Source organism: Pristis pectinata, chromosome 20, assembly GCF_009764475.1.
Source record: "Pristis pectinata isolate sPriPec2 chromosome 20, sPriPec2.1.pri, whole genome shotgun sequence".
Taxonomy (NCBI): domain Eukaryota; kingdom Metazoa; phylum Chordata; class Chondrichthyes; order Rhinopristiformes; family Pristidae; genus Pristis; species Pristis pectinata.
This window is the reverse complement of record NC_067424.1, coordinates 35,398,516-35,420,566: the sequence shown is the minus strand read 5'-3', so window position 1 is coordinate 35,420,566 and position 22,051 is coordinate 35,398,516. Positions and strand designations below refer to the sequence as shown.

The following is a 22,051-nucleotide window of genomic DNA, read 5'->3' as shown; positions in this document are numbered from 1 at the left end:
CTTTCACATCAGTGGTGAAAGAGGTCTGTGACCTTCTGTTGCTGTGAACCTCTGCATGTGGAAGTGCAGATCCTTGTAGCCCTTGATTTTCTGGCCTCTCCATCATTCCACACAGCAGTTGGTAATGTATGCCATTTCTCCCAGTGTGCAGTTCGCTGCATCATTGGAGGGTGACTGTCTCTCTCCACTCAAGTAAGAGAGACTTGATCTACATGTCCTGCAACAGAGACCATTAGGCTGAGCGGGCCAATGTATTTGTGAACCGTGTGGCCTTCCCTTGCGTTCAAGAATTGGCAGGTTTCACTCACCTGTGGCTTTGGACTCCCCTTCAGAAACCACGGCTCTTCATGAATCACAATGGTCTGCACTCCCTGATCGTGCTAGTCCTGGTTGCCATGAGGAGAAATTGCCCGTGTCTGAGGAACACCCATGACTTTTGTTGGAGGACAGTCTACATTGCTTCCCATTGTCCTTGGGCGCTGAATGCTATCTCCTGCTTCCATGGCTTATGACTCTTCTCCAGACTGCTGTCTCAACATAGGATACGGGCCCACCAAAAACCTAATGGAGAAGCTTCCTCAAGATGTGATTCTGGTCTTTGAGCCTTCCACTACTCAACAGTCGGGGGATCTTTAACTTTGTGGTCACCTGCCAATTCCTGCGCAATGTCGTCATCAGGACGGACTCTGCCCGGTGGCCTCCAAAGGAGAGGTAAGCAGATGGCAGAGGGTAACGGTGAAGGTGGGTGGCAGCAAGAGAAGCCCCCTCTGGATGAGCTGCCAGGGGTGATCTGATTGGCCACACATTTTCTTGAGGACTTCTCTCCACAGGCTCCATGTCCAGTCAAGATGCATAGAACAGCACAGGAACAGGCCCTTCGGCCCACCGTGTCTGTGCTGACCACAATGCCAATTTAAACTGCTCATCAGCCTGCACGTGGTCCACGTCCTATGCCTGTTCATGTGCCTGTCCACGCGCCTCTTAAATGCTGCTGTTGTATCTGCTTCTACCACTAAACTGCCCACAGAACCGACTATTCATTTGTCAAGGACCCATGGTGGAGGAGTGAATGTAACTGTGGTAGTTCTGTCATCGACTCCACTCGAGCTCGGACCTGCTGGTTGTGGTTGTTGTCTGTTAATCATCCCAGCTCCAGGACTTCACTGCAGGAGTTCCTCAGGGCACAATCCACGGCCCAACCGTCATCAGCTGATGCATCGATGACCTTCCTTCCGTCATGAGGTCAGGATGTTTGATTACTGCACAAGGTTCAGATCCATTCACAGCTCTTCAGCAAATGCAGCAGCCCATACCTGCATGCAGCAAGACCTGGACAACATTAAGGGCATGGACTGACACGTGGCAAGTAATATTCATGCCACAAAAGTGCTGGGGCAGTGCAGACTTCTGACGTGAGAAAGTCTCGCTTCCTAACCTTGACATTTAATGGCGTTACCAGTGTCGAGTCTCCCACCATCAGTATCCGAGGGTCTCCGTTGACCAGAAATTCAACTGACCAGCCAAAAGTCTAAAACAAAGTGCTGGAAACGCTCAGCAGGTCAGGCAGCATCCATTGAAAAAGAAACAGTGTTAACATCTTGGTTTGAAACCTCTCTTCTGTTAACTCTTCTCTTCCCAGCAATGCTGCCTAAACTGGGTATTTATTTGAGCCACACAAGTATCATAACTACAAGAGCAGTTTAGAGGCTGGGTATCCTACAGTGACTGGCTCATCTCCTGACACCCAGAGACCCTTCCACCATCTACAAGGCACACGTCAGGAGCGGGATGAAATACTCTCCACTTGCCTGAATGAGCACAGCGTCAACAACTCCCAAGAAGCTCAACACCTCCCAGGACAAAGCAGCCTGCTTGCTTAGCACCCCAACAGCCATCTTTAAACGTTCATTCTCTCCACACTGGCACACAGTGGCTGCAGAGTGCACCATCTGTGAAATGCACTGCAAGTATTCGCCCAGGCTACTCTGAAAGCAACTGCCAAGTTTGGGACCCCCTATCACCGAGATGGACGGAGGCAGCAGCACCACCCATTCCTACCCCAATTGGCACACTGGTCCTTTGTTGTTGCTGAGTATAAAACCTGCAACCCTGCACTCTGAGAGCACCTTCCCTGCCCAATCGTACTGTGGGAGTATCTTCACCAGAAGGACTGCAGCTGTTCAAGTAGATGGCTCACGACCACCTTCTCAAGGGCATGAGGGATGGGCATTAAATGCTGGCTTTGGAAAATGACAAAGTAAAACCATTGAGCTGTATATTTGCTGTGACCCATACCATACAATGCCAATATTGATAAACAGATCTTTTGAACAGCAGTCTTCTCCCCGATGGCAAAGGTATTCTCCCGGTCAGCACTTCAGTCGCACTGAACTCCTGTTACTTTTCAAGTGGCATTTCTTCACTTTCTCACAACAACCATCTGCTGCGGGGTGAAAATCAACAGAGAGCTCTGAATCAATTGGCCTGAGGCACGAAACTTTGGGCAGCCTTGGCCTGTGCCCCTGGGGAAGGAGAAACCTGTTCCGTCAGCCACTAGTGCAGGCTCAGAAACCTGGAACGCGTCCAGCGTAGAGGTGACGTGCAGCTGAGCTCTGAGCAAGGCTGGGGACAGGTTCCACTGTGCTCTCTCTATCAGATGGGATAATGCACATCCAGCCTTGCATTGCATCATTCTTTCCACAGACACTCCCCCTACCACGGTCCTCAGATCAATCCAGGCCAATTCTGATGTACGACTTCCGCTGCTGGGTGCTGGCGCATTTGTTGTGTGTCCTGACTGTAGCTCGCTAGGTGCAATCTCCGTGGAAGATGTGCCCCTATACCCTGGGGGTGCCAGTATCTGAGCTGGTGCTTTGCAGAGTCAGATGCAAAAATGTAGCCTGTTTGTCCTTCACCCGTGCAAGCGCCACCGTGTCCTCTTTCCCCATGTGATCTCGGTTCCTACCTGGGGGTGGGTGTTGAGTTGGGAGGCAGTTTGTCTGCGGATCTCTTCTGAGAACCTGCAGTGATAGACAAAAAAGCAGGGCAATGGAGTGTACATTTTTGCTGCTGCTTATAGTCCACAGTGTCACCTGGATGCTCAGTTTTGAGCTGCCAGATCTGTTAAAATGTCCCTACTGAAGACGGCACAAGTGAAGTAGGGTTGCAAGAGTTAACACTCTCATTGTAACATCTACAGCACAGTCTCTCCTCATCCACAAAGATCTTGTCAGGGTGTTGTCAGGGAAATGGGGGCCATGATGTCTCTCCTTCACTGCCTCCCTGCCATTTGGAACCAGCGATCAGAGGCCACAATGCTTGCAGTAATGTGATAACTTTCAGGAGAGAGTTTCAAGAATTGGTGCCCTGATGATGTGACTTAACACTGCAGAGCGCTGGTAGGCTGTGCTAAATTCAATACTTTATTGTCAAGACCTGCACTGCTCTGCATATTTTATAGCACTGGCTAGCAAAAATAAGAAGATATCTTTATTAGTCAGGTGTACATCGAAACACACAGTGAAATGCATCTCTTGCGTAGAGTGTGCTGGGGGCAGCCTGCAAGTGTCTCCATGCTTCCAGCGCCAACATAGCATGCTCACAACTTCCTAACCCGTACGTCTTTGAAATGTGGGAGGAAACCGGAGCACACGGAGGAAACCCACGCAGACACGGGGAGAACGTACAGACTCCTTACAGGCAGCGGCCGGAATTGAATCCGGGTCACTGATGCTGTAATAGTGTTAGGCTAACTGCTACACTACTGTGCCTGCCATGCACTATCATGCCTACTGTGCTTTTACACAGAGAATGCAATCTAATACAGAATCCAGGCTCTCTGCTAATTGCTGGATTAGCACTCCAATTCAGGATCAGAACAGATTTTAAGCAAGGTAACAAAGGGTGGGGAGTAAAGGAGAGTGAACTTTAACCGGGAGCATTACACTGAGAAAAGGGTGCAGCAGAGAGTACATTTCAACTGATAGCCTTGTTATGTAACAGAGAGGTGGGGCAGGGAGTTAGTTGGCTTGTGACAGAGAACCTTGAGTTGAGTGGGCCAAAGAAAATAACTGGGGAGGTTTTTACTGCAGATAGACGGTCCCTGTGCAGATCTCATCTGGGTACTGCCCACTTACAGCGACAAATCTAACCACGGACTGGAGTGCATAGTTTTCATTGCTAATAGTTCTTCATTCTTGCTTTTAATTATTGCTCAGGAATGTGCTGCAGAAGCTCCTTTCGCAGCCGGACACTGTGAACACTGACTTTGTGTCTCTGGAGGACATCCTTGCCGAGGGGGCAGAGATGAACAAGCAGCAGGCGCCGAACCTTGGGCTGAGTCGCAGCAGTAAAGCCCGCAGGAGAGCTCTGCAGGACGCCCTGTATCAGAGTGCCGAACACAACTACCTCGACATCACTATAGAATTGCGCAAACTGGGTGTGTATAGCAACTTGCCAGAGTTATGGCACTTTGCACTCTCCTTACTGAAATGTTTCTCTCGTTCCCTAATCCCTCTGTGGCCTGTTGACCAGAGTGTGCCGCCTCTGAGTGGGCTGACATCTGGGCACGCAGCCTGGGCCGAGGAAGCCCTGCCTGAGGAAATCTCTGCAGAGTTTCACCTGGCGAGAGTCGATGTGTTTGTCACCTTGTGCTCCGATGCAATTTCCCTCAACTCGTCCACAATCCAGGCGACACAGTGGCGCAGCCTGTAGAGCTGCTGCCTCACAGCTCCAGCGACCCGGGTTCGATCCCGACCTCTGCTGCTTTGAACATTCCCCCGTTTCTTCCCACATCCGAAGACATGCGGGTTGGGAAGTAAATTGGCCATTAAGTAGTCGCTAGTGTGTGGGTGAGTGGTAGAATGTGGGGGAAGTTGATGAGAATGTGGGGGGAATAAACTGGAATGGAGTGAGTGTAAAATGGGGATACCTATCACCTCCCAGCTTAGAACATAGAACGCAGAACAGGCCCTTCGGCCCACAATGTTGTGCCGACTTAGCTAATCCCTCCTACCTACAGAATGCCCATATCCCACCATTTTCCTCTCATTCATGTGCCCATTTAAGCCCCTCTTAAAAGCCCCCAATGAATTTGCCTCCATCACCCTATCAGGCAATGCATTCCAGGCATCCACCACTCTCAGTAAAACAAAAACGTGCCCATCACATCTGTTCTGAACCTACCCCCTCTCACCTTAAATGCATGCCCTCTGGTATTGGATCGCTCAATAATGGGAAAACAGTATTGCTTGTCCACCTTATCTATGCCCCTCATAATTTTTATACACTTCCAACAGATCACCCCTCAGCCTCCACCGCTCCAGAGAAAAGAGCCCAAGTTTGTCCGGTCTCTCCTGATAGCACATGCCTTCTAATCCAGGCAGCATCCTAGTAAACCTCCTCTGCACCCTCTCTAAAGCCTCAACATCCTTCCTATAGTGAGGTGACCAGAATTGCATGCAATACTCTAAATGCTGCCTAACCAGAGTTCTATAGAGATGCATCATAACTTCTTGACTCCTGTACTCAATACCCCAATTAATAAATGCAAGCATTCCATAAGCCGCCTTAACCACCCTGTCTACCTGTGTAGCCACTTTCAATGAAACTTGCATCCCAAAGTCTCTCTGCTCTTCAACATTTAAGGGTCTTGCCCTTAGAGTGTACTGCCTCTTGACATTAGTCCTACCAAGGTGCAACACCTCACATTTATCCAGGTTAAACTCCATCTGCCATTTCTCTGCCCACATCTGCAACTGATCTATATCATGCTGTATCCATTGCCAGTCTTCTACACTATTCACAACCTCACCAATCTTGGTATCATCTGCAAACTTACCCACCCATCAACATACTCATCTAGGTCATTTATGTACATCACAAACAGCAGAGGTCCCAGCTTAGATCCCAGCAGAACACCACTACTCACAGGCCTCCAGCCCGAATAAGTCCCTTCAACCACCACCCTTTGTCTTCTACGAGCAAGCCAGTTCTGGATCCACACAGCCAATTCTCCACTGACCCCGTGCATCTGAACTTTCTTGATTAACCGATTTATATGGGACCTTGTCAAATGCCTTACTGAAGTCCATATAATCTTGCTCTTTGCTCCAAGGCTTCTTGTATCATTCCCACTCTCCCTCCTCCCCCACCTGCCTATCTTCCCTCTCACACCTGGATCCACCTATCAGCTGCCAGCTTTTGCTCCACCCCCTCTCGCCCCCCACCCTTTCATACTGGCTATCTCCCCTTGACCTGATGAAGGGTCTCGATCTGAAATGTCGACGGTCCATTTCCCTCCATAGATGCTGCCCGACCCGCTGAGTTCCTCCAGCATTTTGTGTATTGAGTGTAAATGGGGACTTGGTGGTCAGCATGGACTTGATGGGCTGAAGGGCCTGTTTTCGTGCTTTCTGACTCCATGACCTCAGATTCTGGGCCCGGTTGGGTGCTGCCAATCCTACACACAGATCTCCATCTCTCCGAACAGGAGCACAGTATCCCAGCTGCTTCAGCACAGTCTGTATGCAGCAGCAGGTGAGCTAAGGAGCCCATTGGTGCTTCTCTTCCCGGTTGCCCCATCTCACCCAGGGCCGGGCAGTGTCCTCTCCCAGCTACTCCTCATGTTGCAACCAAGTTGGAGAAGCTGCAGGAACCCCTGACAGCAAATGAGGAACATCTCGGAGAAGATTTCCCAGCCCATGTTTTCTCTTCATTTCTCCCCCATCTACCTCCCCAGCATGGAGCAATCTCCCCATTGGGATCTCACCAATTTCCTCTCTTGGTTCTCCCATTATTGCCCTCCAATCTGGAGATTTGTGGTCTTTGACTCCATCTGCTGAAAACGTTAATTTTATGTGTCGTCGCTGGTTGTTAAAGTCCGTGGAAGCAATTATTTGGAATGTTTATTACTCAAACAAATCCAGGCCTGGTGTTCTCAACAGTGTACACAGTTCAATTCCCCATTGACCACAGGGAGCCTCACCCAGATATGACATGCTGGGGGCCTCTGCTGGCATTCACAGGAATTGCACCTGTCTGCACAGCCTCCCAGCAGGGCAACACCACAACAAAGGACGACATTTGGTTACGACGGAACCTTTAACAGGACATATCGGGACACTTTACTGCAAATAAAGGAACTTTGAAGCATAACCATTGTGCAAAGTAGGAAATGCTGCAACCAATTTGTGCACAATAGTTTAAAAGTGCCATTGCATTTATGCTTAAACCATTTTGCAGTTGAAAATGGATTGTTTTTGTTTCAGTCGTGAATCGTGATAATGACTATTTCCAGGTTGATTCATATCTACTCCAGAAACTTGAACACTTCCTGTAAATGGGTTACTCTTGCACCCTGATGTGGTTTCTGTGTCGGCTGCAAGAATTAATGTCATTCCTCGTGCTTCTCCTCTTTGAGACTTTGTGGAGGGAAATGGACCAGTTTGTCTGGGAAGTGACCGTTGTTGTGATACTCCAACAATGACATCGAACCCACACCCGGATCCTCCTGACTACCCGACCCAGCCATCATCGGTTTCCAAACACCACCCCGCCCACTTCCCCCAGCCTCAACCACTGACTCCTTTGCTGTCTCTGATTCTCACTGGTGATCTTTGGCCCTAAACCTGGGTCAACCTGGGCCAGTCGATGGTGATTCTGGGTCCTTCTCTCCATTCCTGGGCCAATCGTTATTCCTGCTCCTGGTCACCCAACCCCAGACATCCTGGGCCAATCATTGGCCGTGATGCTTCTCCACCACCACCACCACCACAAATGCTGTCCCTCCCGGTTCATTCCCACCACCCTCCCCAAGGCACAAGCTAGCTGCCCACCCCAAGGCAAGCCTAGCCCTCCATTTACCACAACCATTGGAGAACACAGGATCGATCTTTCTACGTACATGTTGCACCTCACTGGACCCAAGGCACAGGCCAATCCTTCTGTCTCCCCGAAGCACTGGACCCAAAACTCCAGCCCAATCCTTGCACTTCTCCCATCCCATCCCTAACTCCGATCCAAAGCATAGGCTGGATTCCTCCCCACCCCACCACATCCAAGACTCAGGCCCAATCCTTTCCCCACCACCCGTCCTGTCCCCTCTCCCTGACCCCTGTATCTCTCCACCCCTCTACCCCACTGGACCCGAGGCCCAGTCCTCCTGCAATCCCCACCCCACTGGACCCAAAGCTTGGGACTAATCTTTCTATCTCCTCAAACCACTGGACCCAAGGCGTTGGATTGATCCTTCACGCCCACACGCCCTCCGCAGCCATGGCACAGGCTCCTCCTCCTCCTCCTCCATACATGTCTAACTCTGAAGTGAGAAGACATTGATCCACACCCTAGAACCACAGTGAGCAGACTACATCAGACCTGACTTGGTCTTCTTTCCTTCCATGACTGATTTGCCTGGGCTCTGATGTGAAGTGTTGGGAATTCCTGTGCCTTGGTTAATAACCTCTCGCTTTTTCATGGCTGTCAGCTCCCTTTGACTCATGACTATTTGTTCTTTTCACACCAGGTGTCCCATGGACTGTACACTCCTGGCAGAAGTCCCTGCAAACCTCATTCAGTCAGCATCGTTGGTCCATCACTCTGGATCTGCTGAAGGAATTTGATAGCTTGAATGATGTGTACAGTGAAGAAATGATCTCCAAGGGTCTGCCCCTCATGTTCAACATATTCCGCCAGAGCAAGGTGTGATAGTGTGCAATCTTCTCTATGCCTGTACAAATCTACAATAGCACCTTTCCCACAGATTCAAATTATATTCCAAGATAGCGATCAGATGGAAAACTGGGCAGAGTTTTGGCAGATAGAACTTAATCCCAACAAGTGCGTGGCGATGCATTTTGGGGAATCAAATAGGGGTAGAACATGTACAGTAAATGGTAGGGCACTAAGGGAATGTTGATGAGCAGCGGGACCTTGGGATTCAAGTCCATAGTGCCCTGAAAGTGGTGACGCAGGTAGATAGGGCGGTGAAGAAGGCAAATGGCATGCTTGCCTTCATAGATCGGGGTGTAGGATATAAAAGTTGGGTCATTATGTTGCAACCTTGTAAAAGACTGATTAGACCATACTTTGGAGTATTGTGTGTCGTTCTGGTTATAACTGTGGGAAGGATGCGGTTGTGCTGGGGAGAGTGCAGAGGAGATTGGCCAGGATTAGAGGGCGTTTTGCTAATGGGGAGAGATAAGAGAGGCTGGGCTTGTTATCCCTGGAGTGAAGGAGGCTGAGGTGATTAAGGTGACCTGATAGAGGTGTATAAAATTATTGGATAGGGGAGATAGTCAGAATCTTCTTCCCAAGGTGTAGGTAAAACAAAACAAAAGGGCAGAGGTTTAAGGAGAGAGGAAGCAGTTCTAATGGGGGTCTGAGGGGAGAGTGGTTGATATCTGGAATGTGCTACCAGAAGAGGTGATGGAGTCAGATATAATTACTACGTTTAAGGGACATTTAGGTAAGATAAGATATCTTTATTAATCACATGTACATCGAAACACAGTGAAATGCATCCTTTTGCGTAAAGTGTTCTGGGGGCAGCCTGCAAGTGTCGCCACGCTTCGGGCACCAACGTAACATGCCCACAACTTCCTAACCCGTAGGTCTTTGGAATGTGGGAGGAAACCGGAGCACCCGGAGGAAACCCACGCAGACACAGGGAGAACACATAAACTCCTTGCAGACAGTGGCCGGAATTGAACCGGGGTCACTGGTGCTGTAATAGCGTCATGCTAACCGCTACACTACCTTGCCATTTAGACAGGCACTTGTATAGGCAAGGCGTAGAAGGATACAGACATAGTGTGGGCAAATGGGATTAGAGTAAATGGCAGTATGGATGTGTTGGGACAAAGGGCCAACTTTGGAGATGGTTGGACTGGGTCCCTAATAAAGTGGTACAGCAATATTACACATTCCGATCCAACAGTCTCTGATATTCTAGGTCCTAATCTACCAGTTTCGTCGCAAATCCAACAATCAGACACCAAAAAAAAACTGCAGTAAAGCAAAAAATAATTAACCCGCAACTCTGGAGAGAGAAACGGTTAACATTTCAGGCCAATGGACAACATTGACTCTGTTCCTCACTCCACAGCTGCTGCCCGACCTGCTGAGTATTTCCTGACATTTCCTGTTCTTTTACCTAATTGAGCAGTCTTTGATATTACAGGCGCAAAACCAACAGTCCCTGATATTGTGGCCCTCATCCCAATAACCCTCAAAATACAGGTCCAAATCTAAGAGTCGCTACATTTATAAGTCCAGCCTATTGATCCTGAGATTCCAGACCCAAAACCAAGTGTCCTTGAAACGACAGGTACCAGTCCACTAGTCAGTGATATTTTTATTCACCTGCATCAAGTTCTGCAATTACGGGTCTCAATCTAACAAAACATGAGCTACGCAATCTCTTGTTGCGTAATATGATCTTGTAATTCCCACAGTCACAGACCAAGGTTTCAGACAACCACTGATATAAAACTCATTGACAAAACAAATCCCTCCTGCAATCTACTGACCATGGGGATTGTGGTGGGTAAAGCATGATGGTAAGGATATGTATGGGTTTGCTGTGTCTGACCTCGTAGTAGTGAGCTGGGGTAACCACTATGATGAAGTGGGTGGTGTTTCAACAGTGAGTCTACTTAACGCGACAGTCAGCAGTTGCTGGGATCTGCGTATCAAATGTTGGTGAACTGACCTCAGACCTGAATGATGTGTCATGGTGTCTCTTTGTGTTATGTTTTTCAGAATGATGCTATTATTAGACAGCTGGCAGCCATTTTCACTCACTGCTATGGACCCTACCATATCCCCGTGATCCAGGAGCCCAAGGAGAAACTCTGTGTTCCAACGGGTGAGCATTAGCTGCCTCGTCCGACCGGTGGAATTAGACAGTGGATTCAATCACGGACAAATTTTCAATCCCAAATGTTTGCTGTTGTGTGATGAGATTTCTTTATTAGTCACATGTACACGGAAACACACAGTGAAATGCATCTTTTTGCGTAGAGTGTTCTGGGGCAGCCCACAAGTGTCGCCACGCTTCCGGCGCCAACATAGCATGCCCACAACTTCCTAACCGGTGCGTCTTTGGAATGTGGGAGGAAACCGGAGCACTCGGAGGAAACCCACGCAGACACGGGAAGAACGTACAAACTCCTTACAGATGGTGGCGGGAATTGAACCCGGGTCTCTGGCGCTGTAATAGCGTTACGCTAACTGCTACACTACCATGCCTGCTAAAGATACCACTTGACTTAGGCCACAAGGGGCCCCCTCCATCTCTGCCCGCCATCCATATCACCATCCCTGATGAAGCTGGCTTATTACCCTAGCCTCCATACACCCCTGCGTGGGGTCTCCCACTCCCCCTTTCCATTGTGGCTGTCTCTTCATCACATCTCTGTCGATCTTATGGGGCTTTCACTTCTCAAACTTCACTGAGTTATCTACCCCATCAGTCCCACTTGCTCTGCTCCCTCCCACCTCTCCCTCTAGTGTTGTCCACTTCAAGAGCAAGTACTTTGGATTAGACTGTGGCTGCTCTCACAGGGTGAGTAAGGACCAGTTCCCTACGACCTCACAGTGTGGAGTGTGTTCAGTGATGCCGTTGGATGGGTCGGGTCAGAAGGTGGCTCTCGGTGCTTAATTTAAGTCCCTCTCTCTCTGTTTATTCCTGCAGAACCCATCCCCCTGAACAACCAGGAACATTCAGACGTCACCTTCCTCGTGGGTGGGAAACCATTCTATGGTGATCGTGCACTGCTGTCCTCTGCCTCACCACGGTAAGAGCCCACAGTTCACCAGACTGACAATCAGTCCAGTGCATTACCCAGGCTAGTGCACTGTGCTGAGGCAGAGACACCCCTGTGGTTTAGTCCCAACCACGTGCTGTTGATTTAAAAATTGCAAAATGCCGCAGGTGTTCAAAGCTGAAATAAAATCACAAGATGCTGGAAGTTGTAAAGCAGGCAAGGCAACAAGTTTGTGAAGAGAATGAGGGGGAAGAAAAGTAGAGATATATTGGCTTCAAAATGCAAAGGAACGGAGTGAGGGAGCAGAGAACAAATCTTAGAGAAGACTGCTTTATGAGCAGCGAATCTAGTGTATGAACATAGAACACTACACCACAGTACAGGCCCTTTGGCCCACAGTGTTGTGCCGACATTTTATCCTGCTCTGAGATCTATCTAACCCTTCCCTCCCACATAACCCTTCATTTCTCAATCATCCTGGATCACCGGGACGTGATAGGGTCCATGGCAGTGAGTGAAAACAGCTGCCAGCTGTATAAGTACAGTCGAACTCTAAGTTGGCACGCTCGGGACTCTAAAAATAAAATTTTCTTTAAAAGATTTATTATACAGCACGGTAACAGGTCCTCCCAGCCCAATGAGCCCGAGCCGCCCAATTACACCAGACAGCGGCGGGAATTGAACCCTGATCGCTGGCACTGTAATAGCGTTGCGCTAACCACTACGTTACCGTGCCGCCCGGAGTGTGTGATCCAGGGCCCCGGTCAGTTTGTAGAGAGCGCGGGGAGCTGGGGCCCCGGTGAGTTGGAAGGGAGTGTGGGAACCAGAGCCCAGGTGAGTTAAAGGGAATTCAGGAATCGGGGCTCCAGTGAGACGGGAGTGTGGCAAAGATTACCCAGTGAACCCGATACCAAACCGTGCGGATTTCTGATTGGTCAGATAGCAGTTTTTCAGAGTTTTACTGTACAAGTAGATCACTGCGTTCTCTGGAAAGTGTGTATCAGGTCAGTCATGGGCAATGGGGAGGCAAAAAAGACATTGCCGGCAATGTCATGGGATGGTGCTTTGGGGAAGGAGTGTCCTGCAGGGAACAGGCCCATCAGAATTCCAACAAAGGGAGGAGAGGGGTTTTTAAAAAAAACAAACACGGGTCGGTGTTGGGGCCGCTTCTTTTTACCTTGTACATTAATGATTTGGATGATGGAGTAAATGGTTTTGTGGCTACGTTTGCGGGTGACACCAAGATAGGTAGAGGAGTAGGGAGTATTGAGGAGACAGGAAGTTTGCAGAGAGACCTAGATAGTTTAGGAGAATGGGCAAGGAAATGGCAGATGAGATTCAATGTTGAGAAATGTGCAGTTGTACACTTTGGAAACGGAAATAAACAGACAGATTATTATCTAGAAGGAGAGAAAATTCAAAGTACAGAAGTACAAAGGGACTTGGGGGTACTCGTGCAGGATACCTTAAAGGTTAACCACCAGGTCGGATCAGTGGTAAAGAAAGCGAATGCTATGTTGGCATTCATTTCTAGAGGTATAGTGTATAAAAGTAAGGAAGTGTTGATGAGGCTCTACGGGGCACTAGTGAGGTCTCATTTGGAATTCTGTGTGCAGTTTTGGGCCCCATATCTTAGGAAAGATGTGCTGACGTTGGAGAGGGTTCAGAGGAGATTTACGAGGATGATTCCCGGAATGAAAGGGCTTACGTAGGATGAGCGTTTGTCGGCTCTTGGACTGTACTCACTGGAGTACAGAAGAATGAGAGGGGACCTCATAGAGACATTTAAAATGTTGAAAGGACTGGACAGAGTAGATGTGGCTAGGCTGTTTCCCTTGGTGGGTGAGTCCAGGACCAGAGGGCACAATCTTAGAATTAGAGGGTACAGTTTCAAAACAGAGATGAGGAGAAATTTCTTTAGCCAGAGGGTGGTGAATTTGTGGAATTCCTTGCCAGGTACAGCATTGGAGGCCAGATCATTGGGGGCGTTTAAGGAAGAGATAGACATATATCTAAATAGTTGGGGTATCAAGGGATATGGGGATAAGGCCGGAAATTGGGATTAGAATAGTTTTTTTTTCTTCTTCCTCTTCTTCCCCCCCCCCCCCCATTTCTCATTTCTCATTTTTTCCCTTTTCATTGGAGCAGACTCGATGGGCCAAATGGCCCACTTCTGCTCCCTTGTCTTGTGATCTTGTGAAACTGCTGGAGGAACTCAGCGGGTTAAGCAGCATCTGTGGCGGCAAAGGGATTGTCAACGTTTTGATTCAAGACCCCGCATCAGGACTGAGAGTGTAGAGGGGAGACGGCCAGTAAAAAGGGGTGAGGCAGGGGCGGCAAGCGATGTGGAACCAGGTGAGGAGGGGTGGCTGGGCGGGTGGGGGAGGAGTGGAGTCAGGAGATGGCAGATGAGGAAAGAGGGACAAAAAGGTGGCAGATGGAGCCGGGTGGGGGGAGGCTGGAGGACGAGACGGAGGAGACTGGAAGGTGATGTGGAACCAGATAAGGGGCGGATGAGGGTCAGACAGAACCGGCTGGGGGATGGGATAGGCGAACCAGATGTGGTGCGTGGGTAATGGGCCAATGCAACCAGGTGGGGGAGGGGAGTGAACTGGGCAACGGGAGGGGTAGGTGTGTTTGGTGGTGGGAATGGGAAGCCTGGTGGGATAGAACAGGAACCGCATCCTGGTCTTTGGAAGGAGAGGAGACAGAGGAGCAGAAGTTCCAGAGACATTGGAGAGGAGGAGGACGAGGGGTGACTTGATAGAGGTGTGTACCAGATGATAAGAGGCATAGATCGAGTGGACAGTCAGAGACTTTTCCCAGGGCAACAATGGCTAACACGAGAGGACATAATTTTAAGGTGATTGGAGGAAGGTATAAGGGAGATGTCAGGGGTAAGTTTTTTTACACAGAGAGTGGTGGGTGCGTGGAACACACGGCCGGCAGAGGTTGTGGGGGCAGATATATTCGGGATATTTAAGACACTCTTAGATAGACACATGAATGATAGAGAAATGGAGGGCTATATGGGAGGGAAGGGTTAGATAGATCTTCAGGCAGGATAAAATGTCAGCACAACATTGTGGGCCGAAGGGCCTGTACTGTGCTATAGTGTTCTATGTTCGTAATGGTCACGGTCCAGAGTCTGTCACTTGAGATGGTGAGGAATCTTAGTGTCACAGAGTCATCCAGCACAGCAACAGGCCCTTCAGCCCACTGAGTCCATGCTGGACATCCAGTACCCATTTACGTGAATCGTACAGTAATCCCTTTGTATTCTTCCCACATTCTCATCAACTCCCCCCAGATTCTACCACTCATCTAGACTAGGGGCTATTACAATGGCCAGTCAACCTACCAAGATAAGATTTCTTTATTAACCACATGTACATCGAAACACACAGTGAAATGCATCCTTTTGCGTAGAGTGTTCTGAGGGCAGCCCGCAAGTGCCGCCGCACTTCCGGCACCAACGTAGCACCCCCACAACTTCCTAACCTGTACGTCTTTGGAATGTGGGAGGAAACCAGAGCACCCGGAGGAAACACGCAGTCACAGGGAGAACATACAAACTCCTTACAGACAGCAGCCAGAATTGAACCCGGGTCGCTGGTGTTTTAATAGTGTCATGCTAACTTGCTACACTACAGTGAGAATGTGCACAACCTGCACGTCTTTGGGACGTGGGAGGAAACCGAAGCACCTGGAGGAAACCCACAGGGAGAACGTGCAAACCCCACGTAGACAGCACTGTTAGTCAGGATTGAACTTGGGTCACTGGTGCTGTGAGGCAGCGGCTCTACCAGCTGTGTCACAGTGCCGCCCATCTTCAGCGGAGGATAAAGAAAGACGTATTAGAAGCACTGGTACTGAAAGGGTCATTGTTCCAACAAATAAACGTGGATTGAGAAATGGAGGGAATAAGTTGGAACCAGGGTGAGAGGTCAAAGGGTATCGCCAACTATTTCGTGGGAAGGTGGCTGTGGGAGTCGATGGGCTTTTGCAGATTATTGGGAAGTTGAGGAAAAGAAGGAAGGGGGCGATTTGGAGATGGACCATATGAAGTCGAGAGAAGGATAGAAAATGGCAAAGTTGATGAAACTGTCCTGTTCAGAAGGAGAGGCTGCACCGATATGGCCTTCAATATACTCGACCAACAGGTGAGAGGTGAGACGAGTGGTACTGAAACCAAGAACATTCTACGGTACCTACAAAGAGGCAGACAAAGCTCAGACACAAACCAGTTCCCATGGCAATACCTTCTATTTGAAGAAGGTGATTGGAGTTACAGGGGAGGAAAAGTTCATCTAGGTTGAGGAGGGGACTGTCAGGTCCCTGTTTGACAAAGAAGCAAAGGGCTCTCAGCCCATCCTGGGGTGAGATGGAACTGGAGAGGGATTGGACATCCGTGTTGAAATGAGCCTCTTGAGAGTAGGAAACTGAAAACAGCTGAAGTGACCCACAGTATCAGGGATGTAAATGGGAAGGGACTGGGCACATGGTATAACACTGAACACCAGTGGGGAGGGCTTCTCTGGAGAAGAGCAGACTTTGTTTGATTGGGGTTTAGGGATACTTTTCCTGCTCGTGTTACTTGAGGATCAGCAATGTTTTATTGCAAGTTTTGCATACATCTCTACCAAGGAGCCAACGCGGATACCAGAGGCCAGATGGTTGCATTTTGTGCCGTATCATTCCATGGTTATGTGGTCACTACATGATTTGAATTTTTTCTCACGTTTAAGGTTCAAAGTACTTATTGAAACCTGCCCTTCCATCGATGCCAAGGCCAACAATCCTATCGAGATCAAGGATGTAGCGTACGACACATTTGAGGTAACCAATCGCCAATTATGCAAATTCCTGATATAACTAGGGTAGCAAGTTAATCTCAAGCACACCAGGTATGCTTGTTTTGATAGCTAACTCCCTAGACAGCTGGTATATATTGTCCTGCTGTCAAAATCTGAGTGCATATGGTGTATTGTAGTCCTGGTGACTATCACTGCTTATGCCTGGACCACGATTCTGGTAGCTAACCCCTTGTGCCGGAGTTCTTCAACACCTGCTCCAGGTAGAAACTTCAATTTAGTACAGAAGGAATGTTGCATCCTTGGAGGGTGCTGCCTTTGGAAGAGATGATAAGTCACAAAGATGCTCTTTGGAAATGTTTCCCAGGTATTCCAGGCTAGTATTGAAAATCAACATCACCAAAAAGGAATGACTGGTTGTTCATCTCATTGCACTTCATGTACAGCTGACTGTGTGCAGTTTAGTAGCTACATTTTCCAATAAAGTAGCAATAACTGTGCTTCAGAAGTAGTAATCATATGTAAAGGGCTTTGCAATAATCAAAGCTGCGGTAGAAATGCATGATTTTCATTTGGGGAACTGTTTTTTTCACTTGGCTGATTGTTATTGGAGCCTTGTGCACAGACCCTTATATTGATGTGTGATCTCTCAACAGTGCTTGGTTCAGTATATTTACAGTGGAAGGACAGAGGGACTGGACATCAGTAAAAGCAGAGCCTTGGAGGTAAGGTGTCCTCTCCTATCCATCTCAACTCGGTCTTACCTGCACCCTTATTTCATGGACTCCTGCTGGTTAGCAAGTGGTGAGCTATCGGAGCACGGAAACCTGATTGGCCACTTCCTCAATCAGATAGTAATGTGCATTAAAGTCTCTGTGCGTCGAGTTTATTACCACCGGCCAAAGAAGTATCATCAACTGAGGACTTCTTGGACCAATGTGCTCAAGAAGGTGGCAAGTGTAGGTGGGGTGGGAAGGTGATATTATATGAGGACGTGCTGGATGTGATGCTCCCCTCGTTGAATGGGTGACTGATACTTTAGTTTGTTGACTGCTGGATTAAGGATGGGAGTGGAGAGGAAGAACCTTGCAACAGGGAATGGAAGTAAAGGGATGGAGTTGGGTGGGGAAGCTGAGGGACAGATTGGTGCTCGCTTTCTCGTTTTCATTTCTGGAGAGGATTGCATTAAAGATTAAATGTGTTTAGTGGAGTCAATGATCATACATGTGCTGGGGGAGGAGATGATAGGAATGGGTATAGTGTAGAATAGATGGAATGGTTTTGATGGATATGGAGAGATATGATCCAGGGAGCAGTATAATGGTTTTACTCCAATGCTCATGACTTTTGTCTCTGTTCTAGGTTCTCTCAGCTTCCAGCATCTTTAAACTAGAGTCACTTAAGCATCACTGTGAAGCTGTGTGTTCAAGGGGCTTGACACTTGCTGACAGCTCAAATACTTACCAGAAGGCTAAGGTGAGGTCAGCCATATCTTACGCTGATATCCAAGTTGTATAACACAGAATATTCCGAGTTAATGTTGAGTATTGCGCCAACAATTAATGGGATATGTTTTGAAATCAATGCCATCAAAATTGGCGGAGTTCTACACTGTGCAGATCACATATAGGCTGATGTCCCTTGAATAATAGTGAGAGGGTGCTGCACTTCTGGAGATGTCATCTTGGACAAGGTGCTCAGTGTTTTTTCCCGAGGAAAGAGAATAAAAAAAACTAGAGAGCATAGGTTTAAGGTGAGAGGGCAAACATTTAAAAGGAACAGGAGGTCCTGCTACTTCACACAGAGGGTGGTGGGTATATGGAACGAGCTGCCAGAGGAAGTGGTTGAGGCAGGTACAATAACAACACTTAAAAGACACTTGGACAGGTACATGGATAGGAAAGGTTTAGAAGGATACAGGCCCAATGCAGGCAAATAGGTGGGCATCTTGGTCAGCATGGGTGAGTTGGGCTGAAGGGTCTGTTTCTGTGCTGTATGACTCGAAGAGCTGCAGAAAAAGAACGGAGGAATGGAAATAATTGGATAACTTTCTTAAAGCCAGAAAAGGACAATGGATGACTATGGCTGTGTTTCTGTCATAAAAGCTACCCCTTTTTTTGCTGCAGGTTGTCGAAGCCTCTGAGTTGGTCTCCTACTGCAGTGGATACTTTCTGAAGAACATGCTGTCTTTATTGGAGCAGGATTCCTTCCGGCAGCTGCTGAAAAATGAGGCAGTAAAATCTGACCTTCTGACGGATCTACAGAAAGCTCTGGCCTCCAGGATGCAGGCAGTTTACCAGCCCATCTCTAAGGAAACAATGGTGTGATTTAATAACGGGACTCCAATGCAGACTTAACCTTTTGAATGGTGGACAACAATTAACAAACACTGTCTGTAAATGGAGATTGCTCTACCGGACAAACTAAATGAGCAACACAATTTAATAAGCATGGTTTTGAGTGGCTTGGTATGGAAACAAAATAGCCTTGAATGTTTTCACCGAGAGAATCCGCTTTCTTCTGTTTCAATGTTTATGCCTTGATTTTTTTCTGTCCCCAGGACCCCGTCCATCCACGTTTCTATTCATGCTGCCTTGTGTCTACATCTCCAACAGGTCAGGGGCTAATTGTTAATTTGTGAGCACTTAAATATGTTGTCCAGTCCTCAGTGAAGGAGGAACCAGATCTTGTTATGCTGGAGCAAGAAATGAGGAATCCTCGGTATTTACACCAGGTTGTGCATCCTCTTTATAACGAGGATCACTATGTGGGGAGCAAAAAATGAGTGTATTGCTTTTTACCTCCATTCCCTGCTCCCATTGCATCCCAGCTTACCACTGTCTCCATCCCAAGCTGCCTTATTTACATCAAGGCCATTTCCTGATGGTACGGAGCAGCCCTCCTGGACATCATTGTCCATGAGCAGTTATCAGGCAACAGTCCTCGTGGTGAGCCACCTTTAGAGAATTGTCCCAAGTGTTGATCGTGCTTAGAAAGCCTCCACCATTTATAATCCGTGGCAAGCAGTAAACGTGTGCTCCAGATGGCAGAGGACAGAAGATCCTTCTGGAACTTCTTATCAATTCGTGCAACCTGAAGCTTAAAATTAAACCTACTTGAAGTTGGCTGACTTCGGGGAGTTTACACTCTCCTATTGGAGATGTCACCTAACTCACGAAGATGTGTGATGGTCTCACTGAAGTGTTGAGATGATCCACAGAAGGACCGAAAGCAAAGCTGTGTGTGAGACCAGGAAGCAGTGCTGGCTGCTTCCCAATTATTACTCGGGCATTCAATCCCTAAACCTTACTGAGCCTCATGCATGTTCACAATCAAAAGAAACCAAATGACTATTTTTTTACTGAAGTGCAATATTGTGTGTAACCTACTGTGTCTTATTGCTTAATTTAATTGTTTTTTTTTGTGTAAACAAAATATTAAGCAGAAGATTATTTATAGAAAGTGAAAGAAATCTGTATTTTCATCAGGCATGAAAATCATGAAGGATTTCAGTGCTGTACATAATTATTTACAATGTTGAATACATTGGTACCTTAGATAATTAAACCATATCCTTTTATAATTAAATACAATTCAATTCATTTGTGTTCCTTTGTACTTTTTGTGGGCTGTGCGACTTCAGTCACATGACAAATAAATGGTTCCACTCTCCTCCTTTTGGGACCTTCGCTGGTCCTGGTCTCCCGCTGAACCATCTCATTGAACCTGGAATTAAAAGGTGACTGACTGTAGTGGGCATAGTGATGGGCACAAACCCTGATAATATACCAGCCATAGTGCACCAGGGCTAATCATTCAGCTGGTTAAGTTTCTTACATACAGCAATGGCACAGTCAGCTACCTCTTGAGGTGAAGGTTTGCTAGGACATCCAACCAGCTATTGTCCCAGTTATCATTAAATTGAAAGGAGTTAACAGTGCCACCCTGAAGAATCTACTCAAGAACCTACTGGCCTGTAAGGACCACATAGCTACAGGCACAGATGCAAAGGCTAGATGTCAGAGGAGGACCAGTAAAACTGAGATCAGCGAGAGCGATAGGAAAATTTTCCAGTGTTGGGAGGAGTAACAGGCAGAGCAGAAGAAAGTTGTGCTGTCTGAGGAGTTCCTCAGCACAGAGTCTGGTCTGAACATCTCAATAAAAGCAGAAGGAACAGGAGCAGAAGCCGGCCAGACAGTTCCTGGAGGCTGATCCAGCATTCAATGCGGCCATGGTGATCCTGTGCCTTCAGTCTGCTCTCCCGCTCCTCCCCATACCCCTCGAGTCCTCTCGTGTCTAAAAAATCTATCAATCTCGGTCTTGAAAGGCTTCACCAACTGGGCACCCAACCAGAGATTTCCAAAGATTAATAACCCTTTGAATGATAAAAAAAAATTAAGTTTCATCTCAGAGACCATGCTCTCTGCTTCTGGGCTCTCTGGCCCACTTGCTTCATTTCAATCTCCCAGTAATTTTGGAAGATCATTGGCTGCTTCACCTTCCCTTTGTCATTTGGCCTGCAGTAATGCTACAGTATTCAGGTTTAGTTACAGCTCTTATAAATACAAAATCACCCATGAGACTTTATTAATGGACCTGGATAACATTGATGCTTGAGTTTGAACCTAACACATTATCATGTAAATTAAGACCATCTCCAACAAGGAGTGCTTCATCTGATCCTTGCACTCAGCGGCACATTGTCATCGAGCCCTTCACCATCAGCTTCCATAGATGAGAAGTTTAACTGGACCTGCCATAGTGACGTGGAGGGTTAAAGTTCAGAGGAGTGGAGGGTTAAAGTTCAGAGGAGTGGTTGGTTAAATAGATCAGTTATGCACCTCCTGACCTTCAAGTCTGCAAGACTCCTGTAGGCTCCTTTGTTATGACCAGGCTGCCTCCATTAGAATGGTGGAGACATTAAATTATGGGATTGGTAAGAGATTAGAGTTATACAAATTATAGATTACAGAGGTTGAGAGAACAAGATAATGAAGGTTTCTGAAAGCAAAGATAAGAATTTGAACATCGAAACGTTGCTTAACTGGGAGCTTTAGCAAGGGGGCCTTTAGGAATTTAGCTAAACCCATGAGAACACCTTATCTTGAATTGTATGCAATTAAGCTGACTGAAAATGAAGGTTATCCTACACTTGTTATCACTAATAAGGTACAGTAGCAAAAGAGACAGCAGGACAAAGTACAAAAATCCGACTGGTACACATTGATGCATAATAGGGTTCACACAGACAAAGGAATGTCGAACAGTTGGCCACAAGTTGCGTCCAATATACCAGTAAGGCAGGGACATTAGGAAATACATCAAGGCCAATGACGATAGAGAAGCAACATGCAGAAAGTACCTGTAGAACCTCGAGCTTTGATTAGGTGGGTGGTTAATTCTGAATGAGTAAACATGATAAGATGGGTGTGGATAAGGAGTTACGTGTCTCACAATTCAGACTTTGAA

General features: G+C 47.6%; 1 protein-coding gene across 1 annotated transcript in view; it reads left to right on the top strand.

The window, feature by feature from the left end:
- LOC127580684 (ankyrin repeat and BTB/POZ domain-containing protein 3-B-like) overlaps positions 1-20,183 on the top strand; it is a 55,952-nt gene extending 35,769 nt beyond the window's left edge. Inside the window, exons 10-17 of the mRNA XM_052034430.1 lie at positions 4,218-4,438; positions 8,525-8,700; positions 10,762-10,867; positions 11,696-11,798; positions 16,517-16,607; positions 17,239-17,307; positions 17,945-18,058; positions 18,709-20,183. Of these exons, the coding sequence (XP_051890390.1) occupies positions 4,218-4,438; positions 8,525-8,700; positions 10,762-10,867; positions 11,696-11,798; positions 16,517-16,607; positions 17,239-17,307; positions 17,945-18,058; positions 18,709-18,909 (1,081 nt within the window). The 3' untranslated portion in view covers positions 18,910-20,183. The remainder of the gene's footprint in view (positions 1-4,217; positions 4,439-8,524; positions 8,701-10,761; positions 10,868-11,695; positions 11,799-16,516; positions 16,608-17,238; positions 17,308-17,944; positions 18,059-18,708) is intronic.
- Positions 20,184-22,051: the final 1,868 nt, after the last annotated feature.